The 21,740-nt window shown below is 45.0% G+C and overlaps 2 protein-coding genes across 2 annotated transcripts; one reads left to right on the forward strand and one right to left on the reverse strand.

Annotated features, from left to right (window-relative positions):
- Positions 1-7,079: 7,079 nt before the first annotated feature.
- LOC136470045 (protein ADP-ribosyltransferase PARP3-like) lies at positions 7,080-9,385 on the forward strand. The gene is made up of 9 exons (XM_066468019.1): positions 7,080-7,225; positions 7,408-7,484; positions 7,550-7,710; positions 7,797-8,006; positions 8,086-8,188; positions 8,317-8,399; positions 8,482-8,631; positions 8,730-8,912; positions 9,010-9,385. Exons 1-9 carry the CDS (start codon positions 7,080-7,082, stop codon positions 9,079-9,081), a joined length of 1,185 nt encoding a protein of 394 aa, XP_066324116.1. The 3' UTR covers positions 9,082-9,385.
- A 3,629-nt stretch (positions 9,386-13,014) lies between these two features.
- On the reverse strand, positions 13,015-14,173 carry LOC136473794 (protein LITTLE ZIPPER 4-like). Its single transcript, XM_066471429.1, has 2 exons — positions 14,036-14,173; positions 13,015-13,656 (listed from the first exon to the last, which is right to left on the reverse strand). Exon 2 carries the CDS (start codon positions 13,639-13,641, stop codon positions 13,336-13,338), a length of 306 nt encoding a protein of 101 aa, XP_066327526.1. The 5' UTR covers positions 13,642-13,656; positions 14,036-14,173; the 3' UTR covers positions 13,015-13,335.
- Positions 14,174-21,740: the final 7,567 nt, after the last annotated feature.

Here is a 21,740-nt window from a genome sequence, read left to right on the forward strand (position 1 = left end):
ATTTCATCTAGGATCTCTTTACCTTCTTCAAATGAGACACATTTTAGGAGTACTCCTGATGATGCTGCTCTCCGGTAAAGTTTATCTCCTACTAGAACGTAGTTTTTGCTTCTGCGAACAACTTGGGTGGCTTCTACCTTATCTGCTGGTAATTTGTTTTCTTTGATATAGTCGATGAAAACTTGGGTCCATGAAGTGTTGATTATCAAGATCTGAACGCCTTTGGCCTGAATTTCATGTGTTGTTTCACCGGGTTGTTTGATAGAGGGAACTGATAGCTCTTCTATGAATACGCCAGGTGGAACCTTTGCTCTGTCTGATCCGAGCTTGGCAAGGACATCTGCTGCAATGTTGGAATCGCGTAGGACGTGTAAAATTTCTAATCCTTGGAAGTGTTTTTCAAGTTTCCGTATTTCAGCACAATAAGCACCCATGTTTTCTTTGGTGCAGTCCCAATCTTTGTTGACTTGGTTGATGACCACTGCTGAATCGCCGTATATGAGTAATCTTTTTATTCCGAGGGTAATCGCGACTCATAGCCCGTGGATGAGGGCTTCATATTCTGCTTCGTTATTTGTAGCTTGCCATAATATCTGAAGGACGTACTTGAGTTGTTTTCCTTCTGGAGAAATGAGGAGAACGCCTGCACCGGCCCCACCTAGTTTGAGTGATCCGTCAAAGTACATCTTCCAGTGGTCGAGGATTGTATCTGATAAGGGCTGTTGAATCTCTGTCCATTCGGCCACGAAATCGGCGAGGGCTTGAGATTTGATTGCTTTCCGTGGGGTGAAATTGATGTCAAGAGCTCCAATTTCAACTGCCCATTTGGATATGCGCCCTGTGGCGTCTTTATTGTGTAGGATGTCTCCGAGTGAAAAATCTGTCACTACGGTAATCTTGTGGCTTTCAAAATAGTGGCGAAGTTTCCGTGAGGTAATAGTAGGGCGTAGAGTAGTTTTTGTACATGTGGGTACCGGATTTTGGATTCTGACAGTACTTCGCTGATGTAGTATACTGGACGTTGCACTTTATACACGCGTCCTTGTTCTTCTCTTTCTATGACTATTGCTGTGCTGATTACGGTAGGAGTTGCCGCGATATATAGCATCATATCTTCATCTTTCTTTGGAGGTGTCAGGATAGGTGATGAAGTGAGGTATTCTTTAAGTTTTTTGAAAGCTTCGTCGGCCTCTGTTGTCCACTCGAACTTGTCTGTTTTCTTTAGTAGTTTAAAGAAAGGTAACCCTTTTTCGTCGAGTCTTGATATGAAACGGTTGAGGGCCGCCATGCATCCTGTTAGTTTCTGCACATCTTTGACACTTCTAGGTGGGCCCATTTCTGTTATAGCTCGAATTTGCTTGGTGCTGGCTTCGATCCCACGCTGACTGACCAAAAATCCAAGTAGTTGTCCTGAGGGAACTCCAAATACACATTTATTTGGGTTCAATTTCCATCTCCATTTCTTCAAGTTTTCGAAGGTTTGCTTTAAATCTTCAATTAGAGTGTCTAGGTTCTTTGTTTTTACCACCACATCGTCCACGTATGCCTCCACATTTTCACCGATTTGATTCCCAAGGCAAGTCTGGATAGCTCTTTGGTACGTGGCACCAGCGTTCTTTAGTCCAAACGACATGGTCTTGTAGCAGTAGGCACCAAACGGGGTGATGAAAGATGTCTTGCTCTGGTCTTCTTCTTTTAGTGCGATCTGGTGATATCCTGAATAGCAATCGAGAAAAGATAATAACACAGATCCTGCTGTCGAGTCAACTATCTGGTCGATGCGTGGTAGCCCGAACGGATCTTTTGGGCAATGTTTGTTGAGATCTGTGTACTCGACGCACATACGCCACTCGTCTGTGTTTTTCTTCTGTACAAGGACCGGGTTTGCTAGCCAATCTGGATGTAGGATCTCCTTGATGAATCCGGCTGCCATTAGTTTTGTTATTTCCTTTTTAATTGCTGCCTTCTTGTCGGGTGAGAATCGTCGTAGCCGTTGTTTTACAGGTTTGGAGCTTTTGTTAACATCGATTCTGTGCTCAGCCAACTCCCTTGGGACTCCTGGCATGTCAGCTGGCTTCCAAGCGAAGATATCTTTGTTGTCCCGAAGAAAGTTGGTGAGCGCGAGTTCCTATTTTGCTGAGAGGTGAGCACTGATAGTTGCTGTCTTGGAGGTATCGCCTATGCCTAAGTCGATTTGCTTGACGTCGGCTTCTTTTGGTGGTGCGATGATGCTGGGCTTTTTAGCCGGTATTTCTAATTCTTCTTGGCTTGTTTCTGCAGCGATTGTGGCTATTTCTTTTCTTCCGTTGTCGGCTTGCGCTTTAGCTGCGATCTGGATCGCCTGAACGTCGCAGTCAAAAGCGCGCTTTAAATTACTTCGAAGGGAAAGGATACCGTTGGGTCCTGGCATCTTAAGTAGTAAGTACGGGTAATGTGGTATTGCCATGAATTTGGCTAGTGCTGGTCATCCGAGGATTGCATGATATGATGAATCGAAATCGGCGACTTCAAATTTGATAAACTCTGTTCGGTAGTTTGAAGGAGTTCCAAAGGTAACAGGTAAAGTAATTTGTCCGAGTGGCATGGCTGCTTTGCCGGGTACTATTCCGTAAAAAGGTGTGCTTATTGGCGTAATCATCCCGACGAGTTGTAGTCCTATTTTCCTTAGAGTTTCTAAAAAGATGATGTTAAGCCCAGCTCCTCCATCGATTAGTACTTTGGTGACGGTCATACCAGCAATAGTCGGATCCAGAACCAATGGATAATGGCCTGCGTTTCCCACGCTAGTCCATTGGTCTTCTCTGGTAAATTGATAGGATACTGTGACCAATTGAGGTATCTTGGTGTAGCCGGTTCTGCTGTCATAATGGTCCGCAGTGCTAGTTTTTCTTGATGTTTGCTTCTGCAATCCGGAGCCCCTGAGAAAATCACTGCTACCGTTCCTCTAGGTTTTTGGAATCCTTTGTCCTCGTGGTTATCTTCTTCTCTCTTCTGATTGTCCTCTTTAGTGTTTTCCTTACTATCTTTTCTTGTGTATCGATCATTGAAAGTGTAGCAATTTCCGATAGTGTGCCTCCCACTAGGGTGCAATGGGCAACGTATGTTTTCAATGTCATCATATCTTCTTGGTTTGGGAAATTTCTTTGATTTGTCGGCCATTGCCACAGTATTGTCTGGTCTACGTTTTCTTTCTTGATGTCTGCTATTTCGTTGACTTTGCTTGTCCGGGTTGTCTTGGTTGCTTCTGTCCGGGAACCTCTCTCGTGTTTTTTCTTCTGCAGTAATCATCTTTTCTACTGTACGTCTGAATTCTTCATTGTTTCTCGGATTTTCTTTGCAGAAGTCTTGAAATTGCCATTTGGCCATGATTCCGTGAGAAAAAGCTTCAATTACTTCTCGTTCGGTTATGTCATGCACTTGAGCTCGTAGTTCGCCGAATCGTCGATAATAGTTTCTGAGACTTTCACCTCCCTTTTGCTTGAGTCCTTTTAGTTCTGCATGAGTGATTGGGTGTGTAATGATTCCTGCGAAATTCTCATAAAAAGCTCTCTGCAAATCCTCCCAATTTCTGATAGATCCTGGATTTAGTTTATCGAACCATTGGAGGGGCATGGCCTCCAGTGCCATGGGGAAGAAAAGGGCTTTGATATCGTCGTCTCCTCCGGCTAGTTCAATCGATTGTGAATATATTCTGAGCCATTGCTTTGGTTCGGTTTTGCCATCATACTTGGAGTGATTAGATGGTTTGAATTTGTGAGGTAATCGCACCAATGCGAGCCTGTTCGTGAAACAGGGGAACCTGTCGTGTGCCTTGGTTTCTTTGAATTCAGATTCGGCGCCTTCCTCTGGCCAACTGTCGTTCTGATGGGAACAATTTTGCGAGGTTGTCTGGGTAGGAACCCTGCTCCTAGTCTTCCTTAGTTGTTCAAATCGGTGGCCTTGATTATGTTCCTTCCTACTTCCTCCGTCATGGCTTCCACCTGGCCCAAGTCTTTCGAAGGCGGATTTCCTTTGATTTTGATCTTCTTGCCGGTGGGTTGTTGATCTGGCGGGTAGTCTTGATCGAGCTTTCTCTTCATGTGTTCTCGGGATTGTCGATCGGAGCAAGTCCTAGAGCTGTTCGTACTTCTCACCAGGATGCGAAGTTGCTCCGAGTTCTTCTAATGCTTCTCGAATCTTATCGTAAGGCGTATTCGCCGTGCGTCTCCCTTCGACTTCTCGTTGTGATTTTCTTTTGTCGTACTCAGCCAATTCTGACTCGTATCTGGTCCAAGCTTCCCTGCGCTGCCTAGCACGGTGTTGGCGCCCTTGCTTCAACTTGTTTTTTCTTTCTCTAGCTTGTTTCTGACTATCTGTTTCTCCGTCGTAGCCCTAGGCAAAGGGTGATATGTTGGATTCTGATTCATCTGATGATCTGACATCGGGTGCTTCCGGGGGATTTAATGGTGACCGTGGTCGTCGAACCATGAACACTTCTCGCGCATGAGTCGTTCTGTTATTGGCGTTAGTTTTCATACTGTCGGAGTCGCTGATAACTTTAGTGGATGCCTCGGTGTCGTAGATCGAGTCTCCTTCTTGGTAAGGTAAAATAGCTGTTGTTGTCGTGCCAACTAGTTGGGTTCCGCTACCTTCAGGAACGAAATCTGGCCAGTGGATGATACAGTCCTGCGATGTTATCGTTAGCACGAGGCCCTCCTGAGCTCCTGTCAGTGGTATCCCGAATCTTGGATTGAAAAATCTTTCGACCTGTCCTTGATAGGATTTTGCCATGTTGTCGAGCCCAAATGGAGAAGAACTCGACTTCTTGAGAGAATTCTGGGGGTAATCCGAGTTGTTTTGGGTTGTGCTCCGGAATCTTGCCAAAAAAAAAACTCGGTTTCTTGAAAGCACTCGGATAAAACTTCGCCTTGGAGCTTGAATTCGAATCGGATACGAGTGGTCGTGAAATCTGATTTGACTCGGATACTATGAGCTGCGCGAATTTCCTGGTGAGCTGATCCGTTGTAGTTGTTGGAATAGGAACTTCTTTTAGATGATCTAAATCTTCGAGGAGATGGCTTTGAAGCTTGCCGTTGTTGTCTGCCTCGCAGATCCATGAGCCGAAGATGAAAGTTGATCCCGTTGGGAAAATCATGTTGTCGAGGTCCATCAAGCTCTCGGAAGCAAAGTCGCCGAAGTCCCCTACCTGGCGCGCCAGTTGTCGATGTTTCACCACCGATAGCCTGCCACGGGGGTACCCGGGGCAGTATGTTCGGGCTTCGGCGTATGCCAAACTCGATGGTTTACGCAAGAGACAGCCGATTTATCCTGGTTCAGGCCCTCAATCGTAGATCGAGTAATAACCTTACGTCCAGTCGGCCTTAGCCTTTGCGTTGGATTGATTGTGATACGTTGTGTTGTACCATTGTCCTTCTCTCAGGAGCCCTGCCCTCCTTTATATAGTCAGGAGGCCAGAGTCCTAGTCGGTTTACAATGAGATTTCCTAATAGGATTACCTAATAGTTCTACTACTACGATTATATGGGAAGAATCCTAGTTGGACTAGATCTTCTTTCTACCTTGCGGGGTATCCTGTGGGTCCCGCATCGACAGCCGGGACAAAGGTACTCGCCGTCTTCTGCGCCGGCGGCTCCTCCCTTCTTGCTCCGGCAGCGGCGTCCTTCTCCGCGCCTCTCCTTCTCCTCTCGTCCCTCGGCTTAGTGTGTTGGTGCGAACTGCACGGCGGTGGCGAGGTGTGGTGAGGTGCTAGGGTTCCGGGCTCCTCCTTTTATAGGCGAAGCTCCAGGCTTCTCCAATGGCGGTTGATCGGGCGGCGGTGATGCGCGATGCGCATCAGACGGCTCACGGGCGCGGGGCAGTTGCGTGGGCGCGGTGCTAAGGTGGGGGACAGGGTCATGCGATGTGCGTGACCCCGGGCCCGCGCCTGCTCCGCGGTCGGCTCCCGGTCGCGTGGTGGAGGGAGCGTGGGGAAGACGGCGACGCTGTAGCTGGGCGGCTGACAGAGGGGACCCGTTTGTCAGCTTGTCCTAATGCGGCGGCGTGCAGTGCGTGACGGCTGACGGGCGGGTCCGACTCGTCAGCGGCTTGTGCGCGCGGGGGCGGTAGGGTGATGCTGGGCCGGCTTCGTGGGCCGCGTGCGCGAGTGGGAGGGCAGGTGGGCTTGGCCGGGCTGGCTCGCAAGGCCGAGCAGGCCTGGGCTGCTGCTGTTCCCTCTTCTTTCCTATTTCCTTTTCTTTTTCTATTTCTTTTTGTATTATGTATTTATGTTACACTTCTTTCATGTATATAAATCAAAGTGGCATATTTCTCCTTTGGTATAATGTCCCATGGTGATAAACATTGGTCATAGTATATGTTGGGATATTAATTCCCATGTTAGTACATTTATTTATAAACAATATTTGTTAGCTTTTATTAATCAACACATAAACCCAAATAAAATCCAAATCACCATGTTGAATATAATGCAACTTGATATATGCTATGTGGTAAAATAAATTCAAGGTGATGAGGTGAGATACTTGTGCAAGTCATGTAGGTTTAGTTGGATTACGACTAATGCAACACTTAGGGTTAGCTCCTACAAATGTCACTTATCATCACATGGGGTTTTGAAAAAAAATTGTAGTTGGAATTTTTGGTGTGTGGATTTTTGGGTTGTTACATTGGGGTATAGCTTTCTGTGGATTGTACTTTGGTTCATGTATCTCAGAATTTTTTTTCTGTGCAGGTTATGCATCATGCAGCTGGTTATGGTCCCTGAAAATCGTTCGCACCTATTCTACAAGAAAGGTCCAATTGGTCATGACCAGATGGCAGATGAACGAGTGGAGGATTTTGGTAGCCGTGTCAATGGTGCTATTAAAGAATTTGTTCGGCTGTTTGAGGAGGTTACTGGAAATGAGTTTGAGCCTTGGGAAAGGCTGAAAAGTTTGAGAAGAAGAGTATGAAGATGTATCCCTTGGACATGGTACTTTGATCTTGAACTAATTTAATTTCAAGATGTTGCTTAGCTTTTTGTTTATTTAGTCCTTCCTCATGATTTCATAGATTCAAGATGTTGGGGTTGATGTGACAGTATGTTAATCTTGTGGCAGGATGTTGGGGCTGATGTGCGTCATGGAGGTGCAGCACTTCGTCAGTTGGGTTCTGCAGCAGCACACTGCAAGCCTGATCCTTCTGTTTCTTTCCTTGTGAAACAGTTATGTGGCCAAGAGATTTACAGGTATCCTTTAGATGAACAGAAACTACTTTTTATAAGTTCTAGTCAGAAATATAATCTTTTGGTTGGTATTTTCATAGAATGTTCTGCGTTCTTAGAGAAGTCAGCACAGCAGATGCAATATGGAAAAGCCTTGAAAAAAAAGGTGCAATATGGAAACCTGATTTTAATAATTTGTGTGACAGGTATGCTTTGATGGTGATGGCCCAGGACCTGCCTGACCTTCCCATAGGGATGCTTACTGATCTCCATCTGAAGAGAGGTTAGAACTTCAGTGCTTCTGGTTCCGCTATCTAGCAGTTTATCATCAATTGTTCAAACTGGCAGGGGAGGATATGCTGCTTCAGATGAGAGGAGATGCAGTGTCGGTAGCAGAGTTTGGCCCAGAAGCAGATGCATTCTGGACTGAAGTCAGCAACATATGGTTCACTCTGTTTCCCACAACTCGACCATACACGATGAGGGGGTTTGAGCAGATTGCTGACAATGTATGTTATTGTTATGCACTACTCTACTTTTGTTTTGTGTCATCTGATCTACTTGGTTGAATTTCTCACAATTCATGTGGATGCAGGTAGCATCAGGTTTTGAGACAGTAAGTGATATAAACGACGCATCTCATCTCATTGGGGATGTGTTCAGTTCGACTTTGGACGATCCACTGTCTGAATGCTACAAGAAGCTCGGTTGTTCCATCAATCCTGTTACTGAGGATTCAGAAGATTACAAGATGATTCTGAAGTACCTAGAGAAAACATACGAGCCTGTCAAGGTGGAGGATGTGGTAAGATCTCATACTTCTCTGCCTGTAGATCCTAATTCCTCTTCCACGGAACATGTCCAATGATTAAACGTTGGTGCAGGTCTATGGTGTGTCTGTTGAGAGGATATATGCTGTTGAATCCCGTGCATTTCCTTCTTACGAGAAAATAAAGAATCTGCCAAACAAAATTCTTCTCTGGTGTGGTATGTTAGTCTTTTTCTGTTCACGGAATCATGAATCACGATTGCTAACCATGCATGATTCAATGGCACAACACAAGCATGTATTCATTCTAGTTTAACATATATGTGGCCTCTTGTTTTTCGGACAGGGACTAGAAGCTCTAACTTGCTTAGGCACCTCCATAAAGGATTCCTGCCTGCTGTCTGTCATCTTCCTGTGCCAGGGTACATGGTAAGTAACCCATCGATAATCATGTCATCCACTCGCAAGAAATTCGAGAGATGTGTTAAGTGATTTCATGTGACATCTGCAGTTCGGCAAAGCCATAGTCTGTTCTGACGCAGCAGCTGAAGCTGCTCGCTACTGCTTCACTGCAGTGGACCGCCCAGAAGGGTACCTGGTCCTGGCAGTGGCCTCTCTGGGAGAAGAGATCATAGAAGTAACCGGAACACCAGGGGCAGAGGTGAGCCTTCCCTCCACTCCAGTGATCTTGAAGCAGCCACTCCTATCCTAGCTAGGCTCTGAATGATGCAGCCATCTGTTTTGATGAACGCTGAACAGGAGGCACGAGTCTTGGAAGAGAAGAAGATGCGCGTGAAAGGTGTCGGGAGGAAGACTCCCGACGAGTCGGAGCACATCACCTGGAGGGACGGCGTGACGGTCCCCTGCGGCAAGCTGGTGCCGTCGGCGAACAAGGACGGCCCACTCGAGTACAACGAGTATGCTGTGTACGACCCCAAGCAGGTGTGTGCGCGCGCGCGTGTGTTCATCTCCCTGGTGGGTGGCTCGTGCATTGGCGATTGCCATTGTTGTGACCCGTGACCTGGTTCATGTCGTGCAGGTGAGCATCTGCTTCCTGGTTGGGGTGAAGTACGAGGAGCAGAGCATGGAGGTGGTGCCGGACGACGAGTGAAGTCGTTTCGTGGCGTGTCTAGGAGATGATGGTCGTGCGATGCGACCCATTTTGCGACCCTCTAGTGTTAGCGTGATCTGGTAGTAATCTTTTGTGCTGGAGTAGCAGTAGTTAGTGGAAGTAGCAGCGATGCGTACCCAGTGCAGAGTGCTCCCACTACTCTGTGCGGGGTCTGGGGAAAGGTGTTAATGGCATTTTGGGCTGCATCCTCCTGGTTTCTGTCATTGCCGTGGCTGTGTGTAGTGGTGTACTTTGTAGTGTAGTAGGGAAGTGCTAGTGACCCTAGGTAAAAGCACTTGGAAGGCTGGACGAACTTGACGTGCTGCGGCTGCAGTATGTAAATATTTGTGCGTGTCGGATGTTAGCAGTTAGCACGACTCTGGTTTAGCACTGAATGAACATGTTCCTAGTGTGTGCATCTCGAGTAGTACATGTTCCAGCGCCCTGATTGCCTGAATTTCTTCCCAAGTGAAGAAAGCGCTAGCTGATCACGAGGAGTGGACGACAGGAAAATATTGGTGGTTGGTTTTTCCAGAGAACACATGGGGGCAGGCTTGTTAGGTAGTAGCAGAACGTACACCAAGTATCATAACGCCATTTCCTCTGGACGTACTGCACGCTCGGTGCAGCAGCTTAGCTTCGCATCTGTTCGTATCACCCCATGATCATTGTGCTTCGGAGCAGCACTCGATGCCTTTTGGCACTTGGCATTATGATTCATGATCAGGTGCTTCACAGGATGCATGTGTACAAATTTTGCATCTGGCAGGTTATGTACTGACGTACTCATAGTTCTCGACACTGGTCCCTTGGACCATACCCATTGCAGCACGCAGTTGTATTGTATCGTCCCTCCAAATACGAAATACTCCTATGTGAGTGTGAAACTGTCTGAAAGGAAGGCCAATGGGTCATCGGTACCACAAAGGATGTGCCTCGTCCATTGGCCGGTCTCTTATATTTCTTCTCCATTTTACCGAGTGAGTATGTAGCTTTATCTTATCTGCGTTCTTGCAAATCTCACTTCCCGACAAATCGCATTATGAATGTAAATACAAGTAAGGGGGAGATGCTGGAGCTGTTAAGATAGTATGGGATCAGAACATATCTTGCGCAATGATGTGGCAGTGAGATCTAACTGAAGACGGCTGGATCAAGGGCATAAGTGTGTCTGCGACCAGCGGTTATATATCGAGCTCCATCTGATGTGATCCCACTCATCATCTTCTTCTCCTGCTGTTTCTGAAATTCTACCGCGTTCGAGCTAACTGAAAAAAGAAAATGCATCCTTTCTTGTTGCCACAGAGGCATTACCTTTTTTTTTTTTTTGGAAAGAATCGGGCAGGGGGCTGTCGATTATACACAGGCGCATTACAAGCTCAAGACGTGATGACTGGCGGCCTCGTGTACGATGAGTTCATGGTCCAGGAGACTTGGTTGCCACATGCATGGCTGGTCATTTTGATGCTGGCCTGCTTTTGTTTGTGACCCAAGCTAAAGGAAGGCATGCCAACATTGCCAAGATGAATGTAGCGAGCAAGAATCACATTGCTGTTAGATGGAAGGTTCAATGAGACGTACACAACCAGCACACTCATACCACACATGTGTGCCTCACGCAAAGAAAGAGATTGTGAGGCTCTAGCCTTCAGCACGGTTTTGAACCCTGGTTGGTGGTACTGTCCTATTGGACTGCCCTACCACCAGACCAGAGGCCCTTTCATGTTAGATCGAAGGTTTTTTAAGTGTTTATCAAGTCAATTATCTAGTGACTAGGTAGAGTAGGGAGTGATCAGGCAAGGAACAGAGGATCGAAGCGCATGCTAGCTCTCAATGCAATGAGCTTCTTGTTTTTTTTTTGTATACGTATTAAGTGGGTAGGACAAATGAAAGGTGTAGTAGACCATCAGCCTGTTCGTTTGATTAGGCTAGTTCGTGAAAAAATACTATTGGCTAATTTGTGTGAAAGAAAAATACTGTTCCGGTTGAAATTTTACGATCGTTTACGACCGTTTCATCCCAGCCGAACAGGCTCACGTCGAATGATGATGGCAGTGGCATACTGGCATGTGCATCGCAGGGATCCTGTTGAGTGCACCCTTGTACTGTCTTGGACTATCTATTTGTAGCCAATCATCATAGCGTGGTAAAGACCAGCAGGTGGGAAAAAAAGTGACACTGCGCGCCAAATCTATTCAAGATACGTATGTGACAGAAAATCCCTATCGGTTAAGCTTTTCTTTATTTTTTTTTCGAATACGCAAAAGATTTGCACATCATTGTAACTTAGAAGAAGAGTTCAACCATACAAACGACGCGCTGCTGACGAGCGCCCTACAAGGTTGTACAGTTAAAGGCTGGACCGTTCTAGCAAACGGCTACAACCTACGAAGTTAGGTGTCTCCGCTGCTGGCTGCGCGACCCTCCATCAGCATCTGAGAAGAGAAGTCGCAGGATGCCCATCTTCTTCATGAGGAGTACCTCGCCCCGCTTAGAGGCCAGTATGTGCGCCAGCAGCTGAGCGGCAAGTAGTCAACTCCTGACTCTGACTGGCAGGGGCTGCTTTGTGGTTCTCGCCTTCTGCCATGGTGGACTGGCAATTAAAGGCGACTTCCGCTTGAGTGAACTGTATGAGACGCGGAGCAGCCACACCTGGCGTGGGAGTCGCGTCGCTAGGAGTGGGTGTGCCCACCATGATCTCATCCGTGGTGGCGTGAGCTGTGGCACGCCTGCGGCGACAACAGAGGCGAGTCTGACACCTACTGAGCAGCCGCCGAAGAACAGGTGTGCCATGCTGATTTTCAGCGCCGGTCCTAAGATTTTTGGGACCTAGAATGAAGCTAAAATTTTGGGCCTTTTGATATAACCACTATAATAGTAGTAGTACTATCCATTGGTAGCATATATATACACATATATAAAATATTACTAATAAGTAGTTAACAGAATGCAAAAGCAATATTCATATGAAATAATTTATATACATATTAAATTACCTCAAAAATTTCTTCTAACATTCCTTAATGCGAAGTTATCGATGATGGTGTCAATATCAATCTCAACCAACAATCGCTTCTCAATGCACAATGTAGGGATTGAAACAATTAGTAACTATAATTTCATAAAGTAGGGATCGAAACAATTAGTAACTAAATTTTAGATTCCTACCCTACCTTGCTGGTTGCTACCGCCTAGCGCCTGCCTCCTCGGTTGGAACTGTCGATTGTTGCATAGGGAATCAGGAATCGGATCACGTAAGAGGTGAGATTAGGGCCCTTGTGAGGTGTGATTTGCCGCCCGCTCTGTCGCTCTGCTCTGCTGAAAGTGGACGCCGCGTCGCCGCCAGGCCCCGCCACGCGACATGCGCCCACGTAGGAAAGGAAAGGCCGAAGGTCGTGTACTCGTATGACTCCAGGCTCGCGTCTCGTGCGCTGTGATCACAGTAGTCGAGGAGTCGGGGATCTGGCTACTGGCGTCTACGTATTATTAGTGTATACATACATGGGTTGGGGCCCATCGGAGGCCTGGGCCTGGGACGATCGTCTATCAACCCCCACACACCCACCCACCCACCCCCACCACAGGCCCGGGCCTGCTGATTTTATAGATGCACAGTATGTTGTCTTGGAAGAAAGCTATCAATGCCATATAAAAAGAGGATAATCACCTTTGTCATGTCTCATGTGAACTTGCTTTTTCTTATTAACTGTTCAGGCGACACTGCTGACGTGCTGTATCCTTAAGTTTTCTACTCTGTACGTACATATACATGCTGCGACTGCGGTAGAAGTTACAGTAGTACTCAAACTTGCAAAGCGATACGGAAACAGGTCATGGATGGTGAGCATTCTCTCCGTAGTTGGTATGAACAACTGCCGTACTGAGTACGTGCACCGACAAGATCTTGAAGCACTGTTTGAGATTGCAGGATGACAAACCGGAAAAACAAAGTGAACGCTGCGAGAATTACAGGAATTTCAGAAGCCACTCCTCAAACCATCGTGAAGAAGCTCAGCTCACAAAATTCAGAAACGCACATCTCTCTATACCTCCGATCGATCTAGTCATCCATTCATTACAAGATCATTATCACACATCAGTTGAAGTTTCCATCAACTAAAACTAATTAAACAAACATTCCTGAAACGAAGTAACATCACATCCGGAGCTAATTAAGTGATCACTAAACCGACACCGTACGTGCATGCAGCAGCCACCTAGCTAACTTGTGATCGAGCTGTGATGGACTGCAGCCTACTTGGGCTTGGGCTTGGTGGCAGGCATGCCCTTGCCGCCGGCCTGATGAGAAGACGGCGGAGCGGCGTCGACGCCGGGCTTGGGCGAGACGCGGTTCCCCGCTGCCGCGTTGCCCTTGCTGTTGTTGCTGCCGCCGCCGCCACCACCGCCACCACCGGCGGCGGACTTGGCGAGGCGGTGCTTGAGCTCGGAGAGCAGGGCCTGGTTCTCCTGGTTCAGCAGCAGGGCCGCCTTGCGCAGCCGCTCGTTCTCCTTCATGATGTAGCAGTTCTGCAGGTACAGCTTCGTGTTCAGCCTCTCCATGGCTGCTACAGCCGCCTGCACCGCAACACCACATCAGCTAGCTGCATTGACATGAATTCATGCCATGCATATGCATGGCCACGCGGCTAAAAGGGCAAAAGAAAAGAAAAAGATGCTGCTTCTCTGCTCATGACAATTGCATAATCACCGGCATATTAAAAAAAGCGAGTTGTCATCTCAGACGCATTAACAAATCGACGGATGCATGCATAAATAAAGAGAACAAGAGAAGCAAGCTAGAAGCAAACAAAAAGGAAGATGGCATCCATCCATCTCTCCATAGAACGGTCGAGCGTGTGACCGCGCAATGTGACACCATGAAAGCCAAGGAAGCAGAGCTGAGCACACACACTAGCAAAATTAGAGAGTGGTGCTGAGCCTGAGGGGCATCGACCTTGTGCTAGCTGTGGTGGTGGTGGTGGAGCCGTTGCTCGCCCGGTGACCTTGGCCTAAAGCAGGGAGACGCTGGTGAGATGAGACTGTCGGATGTTTGTGGGGGCAGGCTCACGGTAAAAAGGGAGGAGTTGGGGAAGGGTTTGTGTGCTCGGTGTGGCCGGGGCGGTGGAGCTTATTTATAGGCTCGTCCCTCTCCTACTTCAATAGGCGGCGCCGTTTCTCTTCTCATATGTGTATACTTCTGTCGTAACTTTGGTGTAACCTGTATGGCGATGGCCCACTCGGCTGACATGTGAGCCCTCGGTGCTTTGTTAGCATTTAGCAACTTAGTGGTACATGCCCATGATCAAAAGGGCTTTAGGGATCTCCACAACGATGCGTGTAAAAAGTTGCATAACCCAGAGATATTGGCTACAGTAAAACAGAGTAGGTTTATGGCAGTGATGGAATATATATGCACAGAGGCAATGCATATTTTCAAGCGTTTGTGTTAAAAAAAATATTTCAAGCGTTGTAATTTTATCTTTAATTATTATTGCTAATTGGAGTTCAATGAAACTTCCATTGGTGGCTCATTCTTTCACTAGGTATGGTAGATTGGTTTGGTGAAGAATTCGACGTTCATAATCCAGGATTCTAATCAAGTAAGATTTGAATTTCTGCAACCGTTACACTAGTGCTTCGTTGGTTACAAACCATGCACACCACGATTATTGACCTAGCTAAGAAGGCTTTTCCTACATACGAATCGAAGAACACAAGCAAGAACGTAAAAACACACAATCTGAATTTGCACATGTGAATGAAGTATAGGAGATGCAAAGGTTCAAGTTCATAATTCGAATGGACTAATTGACATAGTCGAACGGAACAAGAATAGGGGCCCTGACAACAGTCAGACTCAGTGTCACAAGTATAATGAAGAATGTCTGCTTCACAATGAAAAAAATAGAACTCAACAAAACCCAAAACAAACTCGATGGCAGCAGCTAGGCATAAAAGAGGACGTCCTTGCATTGTGGGCATCCAGTGGGGCACCCACGTGGCTTGGACCCAAACACGCTTATAAGGCCTGACTTGTTACAAACCGTGACACAACACATTATTCTAATGATACAACATGTTCTACGTCGAATTTGCACCTAGGACTAGAACCAAAACAAAGCTATCTTCGTTAGCTTTTTGACGCATCCAATGACGTCTTAATTGGACTTCGTGTGAGGGAGTTATCGCTGATCTAGTGCAAGATTGTCTGCTAAATCCAAACCAAACTCTAACCCTGAATTGAAATTGGTTGAAGATCCACACGGCTTGACTCGTCCATAGGCGCCACTCTTATATTCCTTAGGATCAAAATATCACAATAATTTAGTAGCATAAAATCCTTAGAATCAATATAAAGTGAGAGTAAAGAATTCACCTTATGACTTAAGCGACATGCATGAGCTCATATAATTGGTCCCTGTAATGGTTGAGTGCCTAGGGTAGGGATGTTCTCAGTGCAAGTTCATCTTCCTCACCTACATAAGGCCTCAAATCTAAAATGGTAAACGCGAGACTAACCCCAAAAGTTGCAGGCAACTCAAGTTTATATGCATTATTATTAATCTTCGCATCAAGTACCTTAAAATGTTCATTAGCTAGAGGCATGAGTTCATATTTTCTCAAAGTTTGGAAAATGATCTTTACAAATATAACCAAACAAGATCACTAGGTTCAAAAGTTAATTGATTTCTACCCTAGCTACCATAAGCTAGCTCTACATTTCTCCATCATGGATTCAATATTACTCTTAGGGCCTACTTGTTTGGGCTTTCTAGGAGCTTTTGGACATCCACTTTTGCACCTTCTAAAAGTCAAAAAGCTCACATAAGCCAAAAGCCTAGAAGCTCATTATATGGAGCCTCTGGCTTTTGGCTTTCGTGAGATTTTTGGCTTTTGTAAGGTCAAAAAGCTAGTTGTCTAAGATTTGTCAAAAGCTCAAATAAACAAGGCCTTGGTTGTCTCATGCATCTTCAAAATAAATTTAGCATGTTGTGCAGCACCATGTTCATTGTTTCAAAAGGAGGTCAGGTAGCAAATCAATAGGAGCACACGGGTTGAAGCCATACACCACTTGAAATGGACTTACCTTGGTGATGGAGTGAATGGATCTGTTACAAGTGAACTCAATATGAGGTCGATAATCTTTACATGATTTCAAATTATTATTTAGAAAAGCCCGCAACAAAGTAGATAAAGTATGATTAACAACCTCTATTTGACCATTATTTAGGGATGATATTAGAAAATAGTAGCTTGGTCCCCGATTTATTCCATAATGTCCTCCAAAAATGACTCAGAAATTTGCCTTCACGATAAGAAACAATAGTATTGGACAATCCATGTAGACGCATAACTTCCTTGAAAAATGAATCAGCTATGTGCGTATCATCATCACTCTTGTGACGAGGTATGATGTACGCTATTTTAGAAAAACGATCCACAACCATAAATATACTATTCCTCCCCCTCTTTGTTCTAGGTAACCCTAAACAAAGCTCACAGAAATATCCTCCCAGGGAACACTATGAACAGGAAGAGGCATATAAATGACATATAAACTATGTGGATTCAAGCAAGACAAGCTTTGTTGCAAGTGGTATAATAAGACACATGACACTCAACATTGCGCCTCATCTTCAACCAAAAGAAATGGCTAGCCAATACATCCTGAATTTTCTTCACTCCAAAGTTACGCCCCTCTTTATAGTACGACATTTCCTAAACACAAATTCAAAAGATAAAGTGAATAAAACACATTCTTGAGTACATATCATCATTCTTTTTCATCTTGAGGGATCATTAACATCAATAGTCATCCATTTGCTTTCTATGTTGTTCATAAAGCTCATTACACATCATTAGTCCCTCAATTGATTGTCATTAACTCACCAAAATTCACTAGGGTGACATATGCACTTTCACGCAGGCAGCCCGCTAGCTGCTGCCACAACATGATTCTACTGAGTAGCAGGCTATGAGCCTATAGCAGCGGTATAGTGAGCTATTGCGTTGAGGGAAACTCTTCGCTAAATGCTATAGCAGTATTTGACAGTGGTCATAATCCATACCAAGTATACTACATGATAAAAGGACAAATCAAGTCAAGTGTAAATTGATCTCCTACAACTAAAAAGAACAAAGTGTGGACACCGTTTTGGTGCGACAATTGCCTTGGTTCGTCCGTCTGCCACCCCATACGATCGATCCCACCTCCCATGCTGTCCAACGGGCGAGCGAGAAAAGGAAAGGCGCGATAGAAAAAGAAACTACCATTTCTGCGATCTCCGCCTGCTTTGAAGGAAACAAATCAATCACCTGAGGCCACATGCATGGAAGGAAACAATAATCATGCATCGAAGGAAACAATAATCATGCATGGAATGAAACAATAATCATGCATGGAAGGAAACAATAATCATGCATGAAAGGAAACATCAGTGGTGCCAAATAAAAGATGTGCAGGTTATACATGGTGAGACTGGTGAACCTTCTGCAATTTTCTAAACGAATATTACCACAATTAGTATATAGGTCTATTCCCCTGCGTTTCTTCGTGCTCCCATTAGCATATAATATGAAAGTATTGTTGTGTTCATCACCACTTCCAGTTGACTACTCCCATTAGCATATACTTCCTCTACCCCAAAATATAAGTCATTATGGGATGCGTGCAGGTCAAACTTTCTCAACTTTGACTAGGTTTTGAAGGGTCGAGATGGCGACTAGAGGGGGGGAGGGTGAATAGTCGTTTCTAAAACTTAATCGTGTCGGCTAACCAAAACAAGTGCGGAATTAAAACTATTGGTCTAGCTAAGACTACACCTCTCTATCTATGTTCTCTAGCACCTTGCAAAGATCCTAATTAAGCAACAAAGGTGCCGGGCTAACCAGAGCTCACCTAACCAATTCTAGCAGCAATGTCACACAAACTTATGCCACTAGTATTTCAAGCAATGAGGGAGCTCCTACACATGCTAGTAAGCAAAAGCACAAATACAACTAAGCTCACTAGCAATGCTCAATAACAAGGCAACCAATGCCAAATTAGAGAGCGCAAATACTTAGCTACACTAACTAAGCAAAGTGACTAATAAGGTTATACAAACCAAATTAGCCATGCAAGGGAGCTACTTCTATGCTACACAAGCAAGAAGGTAACTAGTGAGCTACACAAGCTAACTAATTACAAGAGCAACTACACAAGCACAATGTATATAAAAGTAATCATAAGCTTGTGTAAGGGGATTGCAAACCAACGGGAAGAACAATATTGACACGGTGATTTTCTCCCGAGGTTCACGTGTTTGCCAACAAACTACGTCCCCGTTGTGTTGACCGCTCACTTGGTGGTTCGGCGGCTAATTGGCATCACCCGCCAAGCCCGCACGTCGGGCACCGCAAGAACCTACCCCGAAAGTGAGGGTAGCTCAATGACACGCTCAACTAGAGTTGCTCTTCGCGGCTCCCGCAGGGCGAGCACAATGCCCCTCACAAAGCTTTTCTCTGGAGCACCACACAAGCTTCTTGCGGGCTTAGACGGAGACCACCACCAAGCCATCTAGGAGGTGGCAACCTCCAAGAGTAACAAGCACCACCGGCTTGCAACTCTATCACCCAGTGCCACTTGATGCAATCTCACAATGCAACACACTAGAATCACACTCACTCGCAATCGATTCGCACTCTTGCAAGCACAAGTGAGTTAGAGGGCATCCAAGCACTCCTACACAAGCCACATAGGCGTGAGGGTGCTCAGCAACCAGCCCAAGGCCGGCCACACACTCCTTTTATAGCCCCAAAGGCTAAAATAGCAGTTACCCCTTTACTGGACAAAGCGCATACTGACTGGACGCGCAGGTCATAACGACCGAACGCTGAAACCTAGCGTCTGGTCACTTACAGAGAGGTTCCAGCGACCGGACGCGTCCGGTCATCACTGACTAGACTCTCCCAGCGTCCGGTCACTTCTGGACACGCTAAAAACACTGACCGGACGCTGTGACCGGACTCGCAGGTGCTGACCGGACGCTGGACCCCAGCATCCGGTCGTTTTTCGCGCTAGTGTCCGGTCACAGACCTTTCAGCGCTAAAACGGCTATAACTCTTAGCTCCGAACTCCGATTTTGATGATCTTGGACATTTTGGAAAGCTTACTCAGAGGGCTACACATCCCACATGCATACTTGATCCAAATCACAATGGATCAAAACAGTATTCCAATCCAAGGACCATCCAATAGTTTGGAGTACACCGAAAAACCTTTTTCTCTTCTCTAAGTTGATTCACGACAACTCTAACTTCTCCTTTGCAAATGTGCCAACACCACCAAGTGTGCACCACCATGTATATGTGTGTTAGCTTTTCACAAACATTTTCTAAAGGATTAGTCACTCAACTTGCCATGCCACTCGATCCTAGCGATGATGCAAAGTTGGATCACTCGAGTGGCACTAGATGACCGAAATGCAAACAAGTTTGCCCCTCTTGATAGTACGGCCATCTATCCTAAACCCGGTCATCAACTTCTCTATACACCTATGACCGGTGAAATGAAAAGCCCTAGGTTATACCTTTGCCTTGCGCATTCCATTCCATCTCCTCCAATGTTGATGCAACACATGCACCAATACGATCAACAATGATATGATCCACTTCATATCATCATGTGATCATATTGGTTCATTGATCTTGACTTCACTTGCTTTTCACCGTTGCCTTCGTCCATCGGCGCCAAGTCTTGCTTAAGCTTCACCGCCACGCGGTCCATCGCTCCAAAGCCTCTAACTTGACCTTCACGCTTGCAACCAGTCCATCAACCTAAGTCTTGTCTTGATCTTCTCCACCTTGATCACATGACTCAATGTCATGTCTCATGTGCAATAAGATCCTTCATCATCATACGTGTGAGCTTTGCAACATCTCCGAGTCATTTTTACCTTCATGGCATATGTTGCTCATACACATATACCTATGGACTAATCACCTGTGTATCTTACATAAACACAATTAGTCCACCTAGGTTGTCACTCAATTACCAAAACTACACAAGGACCTTTCAATCTCCCCCTTTTTGGTAATTGATGACAACTCTACAAAGATATGGAAATTAAGCTCTTTTGGATTCATGTTGCTTGCCCAAGCAATTTTACCATGTAAAAATAATTTTAGACAAATACCACAAACCCAAAACGGTAGTATTAGCTCCCCCTACATATGTGCTAGAGTGTTTGATTTGAAGCTCGCACATATGCATAGATTAGAATTGTGGGAGAGTAATTACTACCAAACGATGCTAAGGTGTATAGAGTAAACCTTTGAAGTGTGATACCAATCGGAGTTACACCTTTAAGTTCATCCTTAGCACTATGGTCAGCTAGATAACACTTGGAAAAATAAAGAAGCACTAGATACCTTGTGAGATCAACATTAAAAGCAAGGTACTAGTATTACTTGAAAACATATCAAGTGTCTAGCTATCATCCTATGCATGCTAGTTTTCATTTCATCAATCAAATCTTACAACTAGCATACATCACACAAAGCATGCGTATTGAATTTAAGAACTTATGCAATGCAAGCAAGCACATGAATATGCACATATCAAATGCAATCAATCAAAGTTCATGAGCTTGGTCCCCCTACTTGTGTGCTTCTCTTATCCAAGAATTTTGATCCATCTCTTTTCTTCAATGTTGCTCTCTCTTTGTCCATGTACATGTCCAACCTTTACTTCTTTGTTTCAATCTTTTTCAAAGCTTTCATATCTTATCTCTCCCCCTTGTACAATCATAATCTCAAAGCTTTCATATTTTTGTACAATCTCTCCTCCTTTGTCATCAATTTTCATAAAAGGTGTGCTTCTCATTGATGCAAAGGTATGTATTTGGGGTAGATGGTTGAGGCTTGAATCTTGTATTTTTATGGACATCACTTAATTATTGGAATGACACCACTTGTAGATACCACTTGTAACTTATACCACTTGTATTTTGTGTAGGGCTTCTTAAGATACCATACATAGGATCTTTGATACACTTGAGCTCAATTTGTGGGACACCTCCCCCTATGTGATAGCATAGGTCATCCATTTGATACACTTGAGCTCTTGTAGGTGAGGGATGTATTTTTCATTTGATGATCACTTAAAGTTGAGGATCACATGTGGAACCATCGTCTTGCATGATTGATACCATGTGTAGATGTGATACTACTTGAAAGAATTTTCTAGTATAGAACCACTTGTTTGATTTATCAATAAAAACCATTTCTTAAACATGTGCTATCTTCATGAGTACCACTTATATGATATCACTTGTGAGTTGATCTAGACATCACTTGTAGATTCTTGATGAAATACTTGAGTCTAGATACCACTTGTAACAAACAAACTAGATATCTATTTGCATTGTTGTCTTGTGCTTATACTCTTATCACTATCATGAGCTTCTATGGTTGACTTAAACTAAATTGATTTGCCTAAGCTTTCAAGTCTGGTTTGAACCAATGACAAGCTTCTTCACACCTCTTGAAAGGGTTATCTTGCCAATGTTGTACTTGTCACTTGTTAGCAATCCAAATTGAGTCAAGTACTTGGGTTCACTAGATCATGAACAAATTCATATACTAACCACTAGATCAACTAATTATTCAAGCAATAG

This window comes from Miscanthus floridulus, chromosome 8 (genome assembly GCF_019320115.1).
Source record: "Miscanthus floridulus cultivar M001 chromosome 8, ASM1932011v1, whole genome shotgun sequence".
Classification (NCBI taxonomy): domain Eukaryota; kingdom Viridiplantae; phylum Streptophyta; class Magnoliopsida; order Poales; family Poaceae; genus Miscanthus; species Miscanthus floridulus.

Excerpts from the sequence above, each read along its gene's own strand:
- LOC136470045 (XM_066468019.1), top strand. The coding sequence starts at position 7,080 with ATGTTAATCTTGTGGCAGGATGTTGGGGCTGATGTGCGTCATGGAGGT. Across the intron at positions 8,189-8,316 it reads CAAAATTCTTCTCTGGTGTG|GGACTAGAAGCTCTAACTTG; the intron begins GTATGTTAGTCT and ends TTTTTCGGACAG. Across the intron at positions 8,400-8,481 it reads TTCCTGTGCCAGGGTACATG|TTCGGCAAAGCCATAGTCTG; the intron begins GTAAGTAACCCA and ends TGACATCTGCAG.
- LOC136473794 (XM_066471429.1), bottom strand. The coding sequence starts at position 13,641 with ATGGAGAGGCTGAACACGAAGCTGTACCTGCAGAACTGCTACATCATG.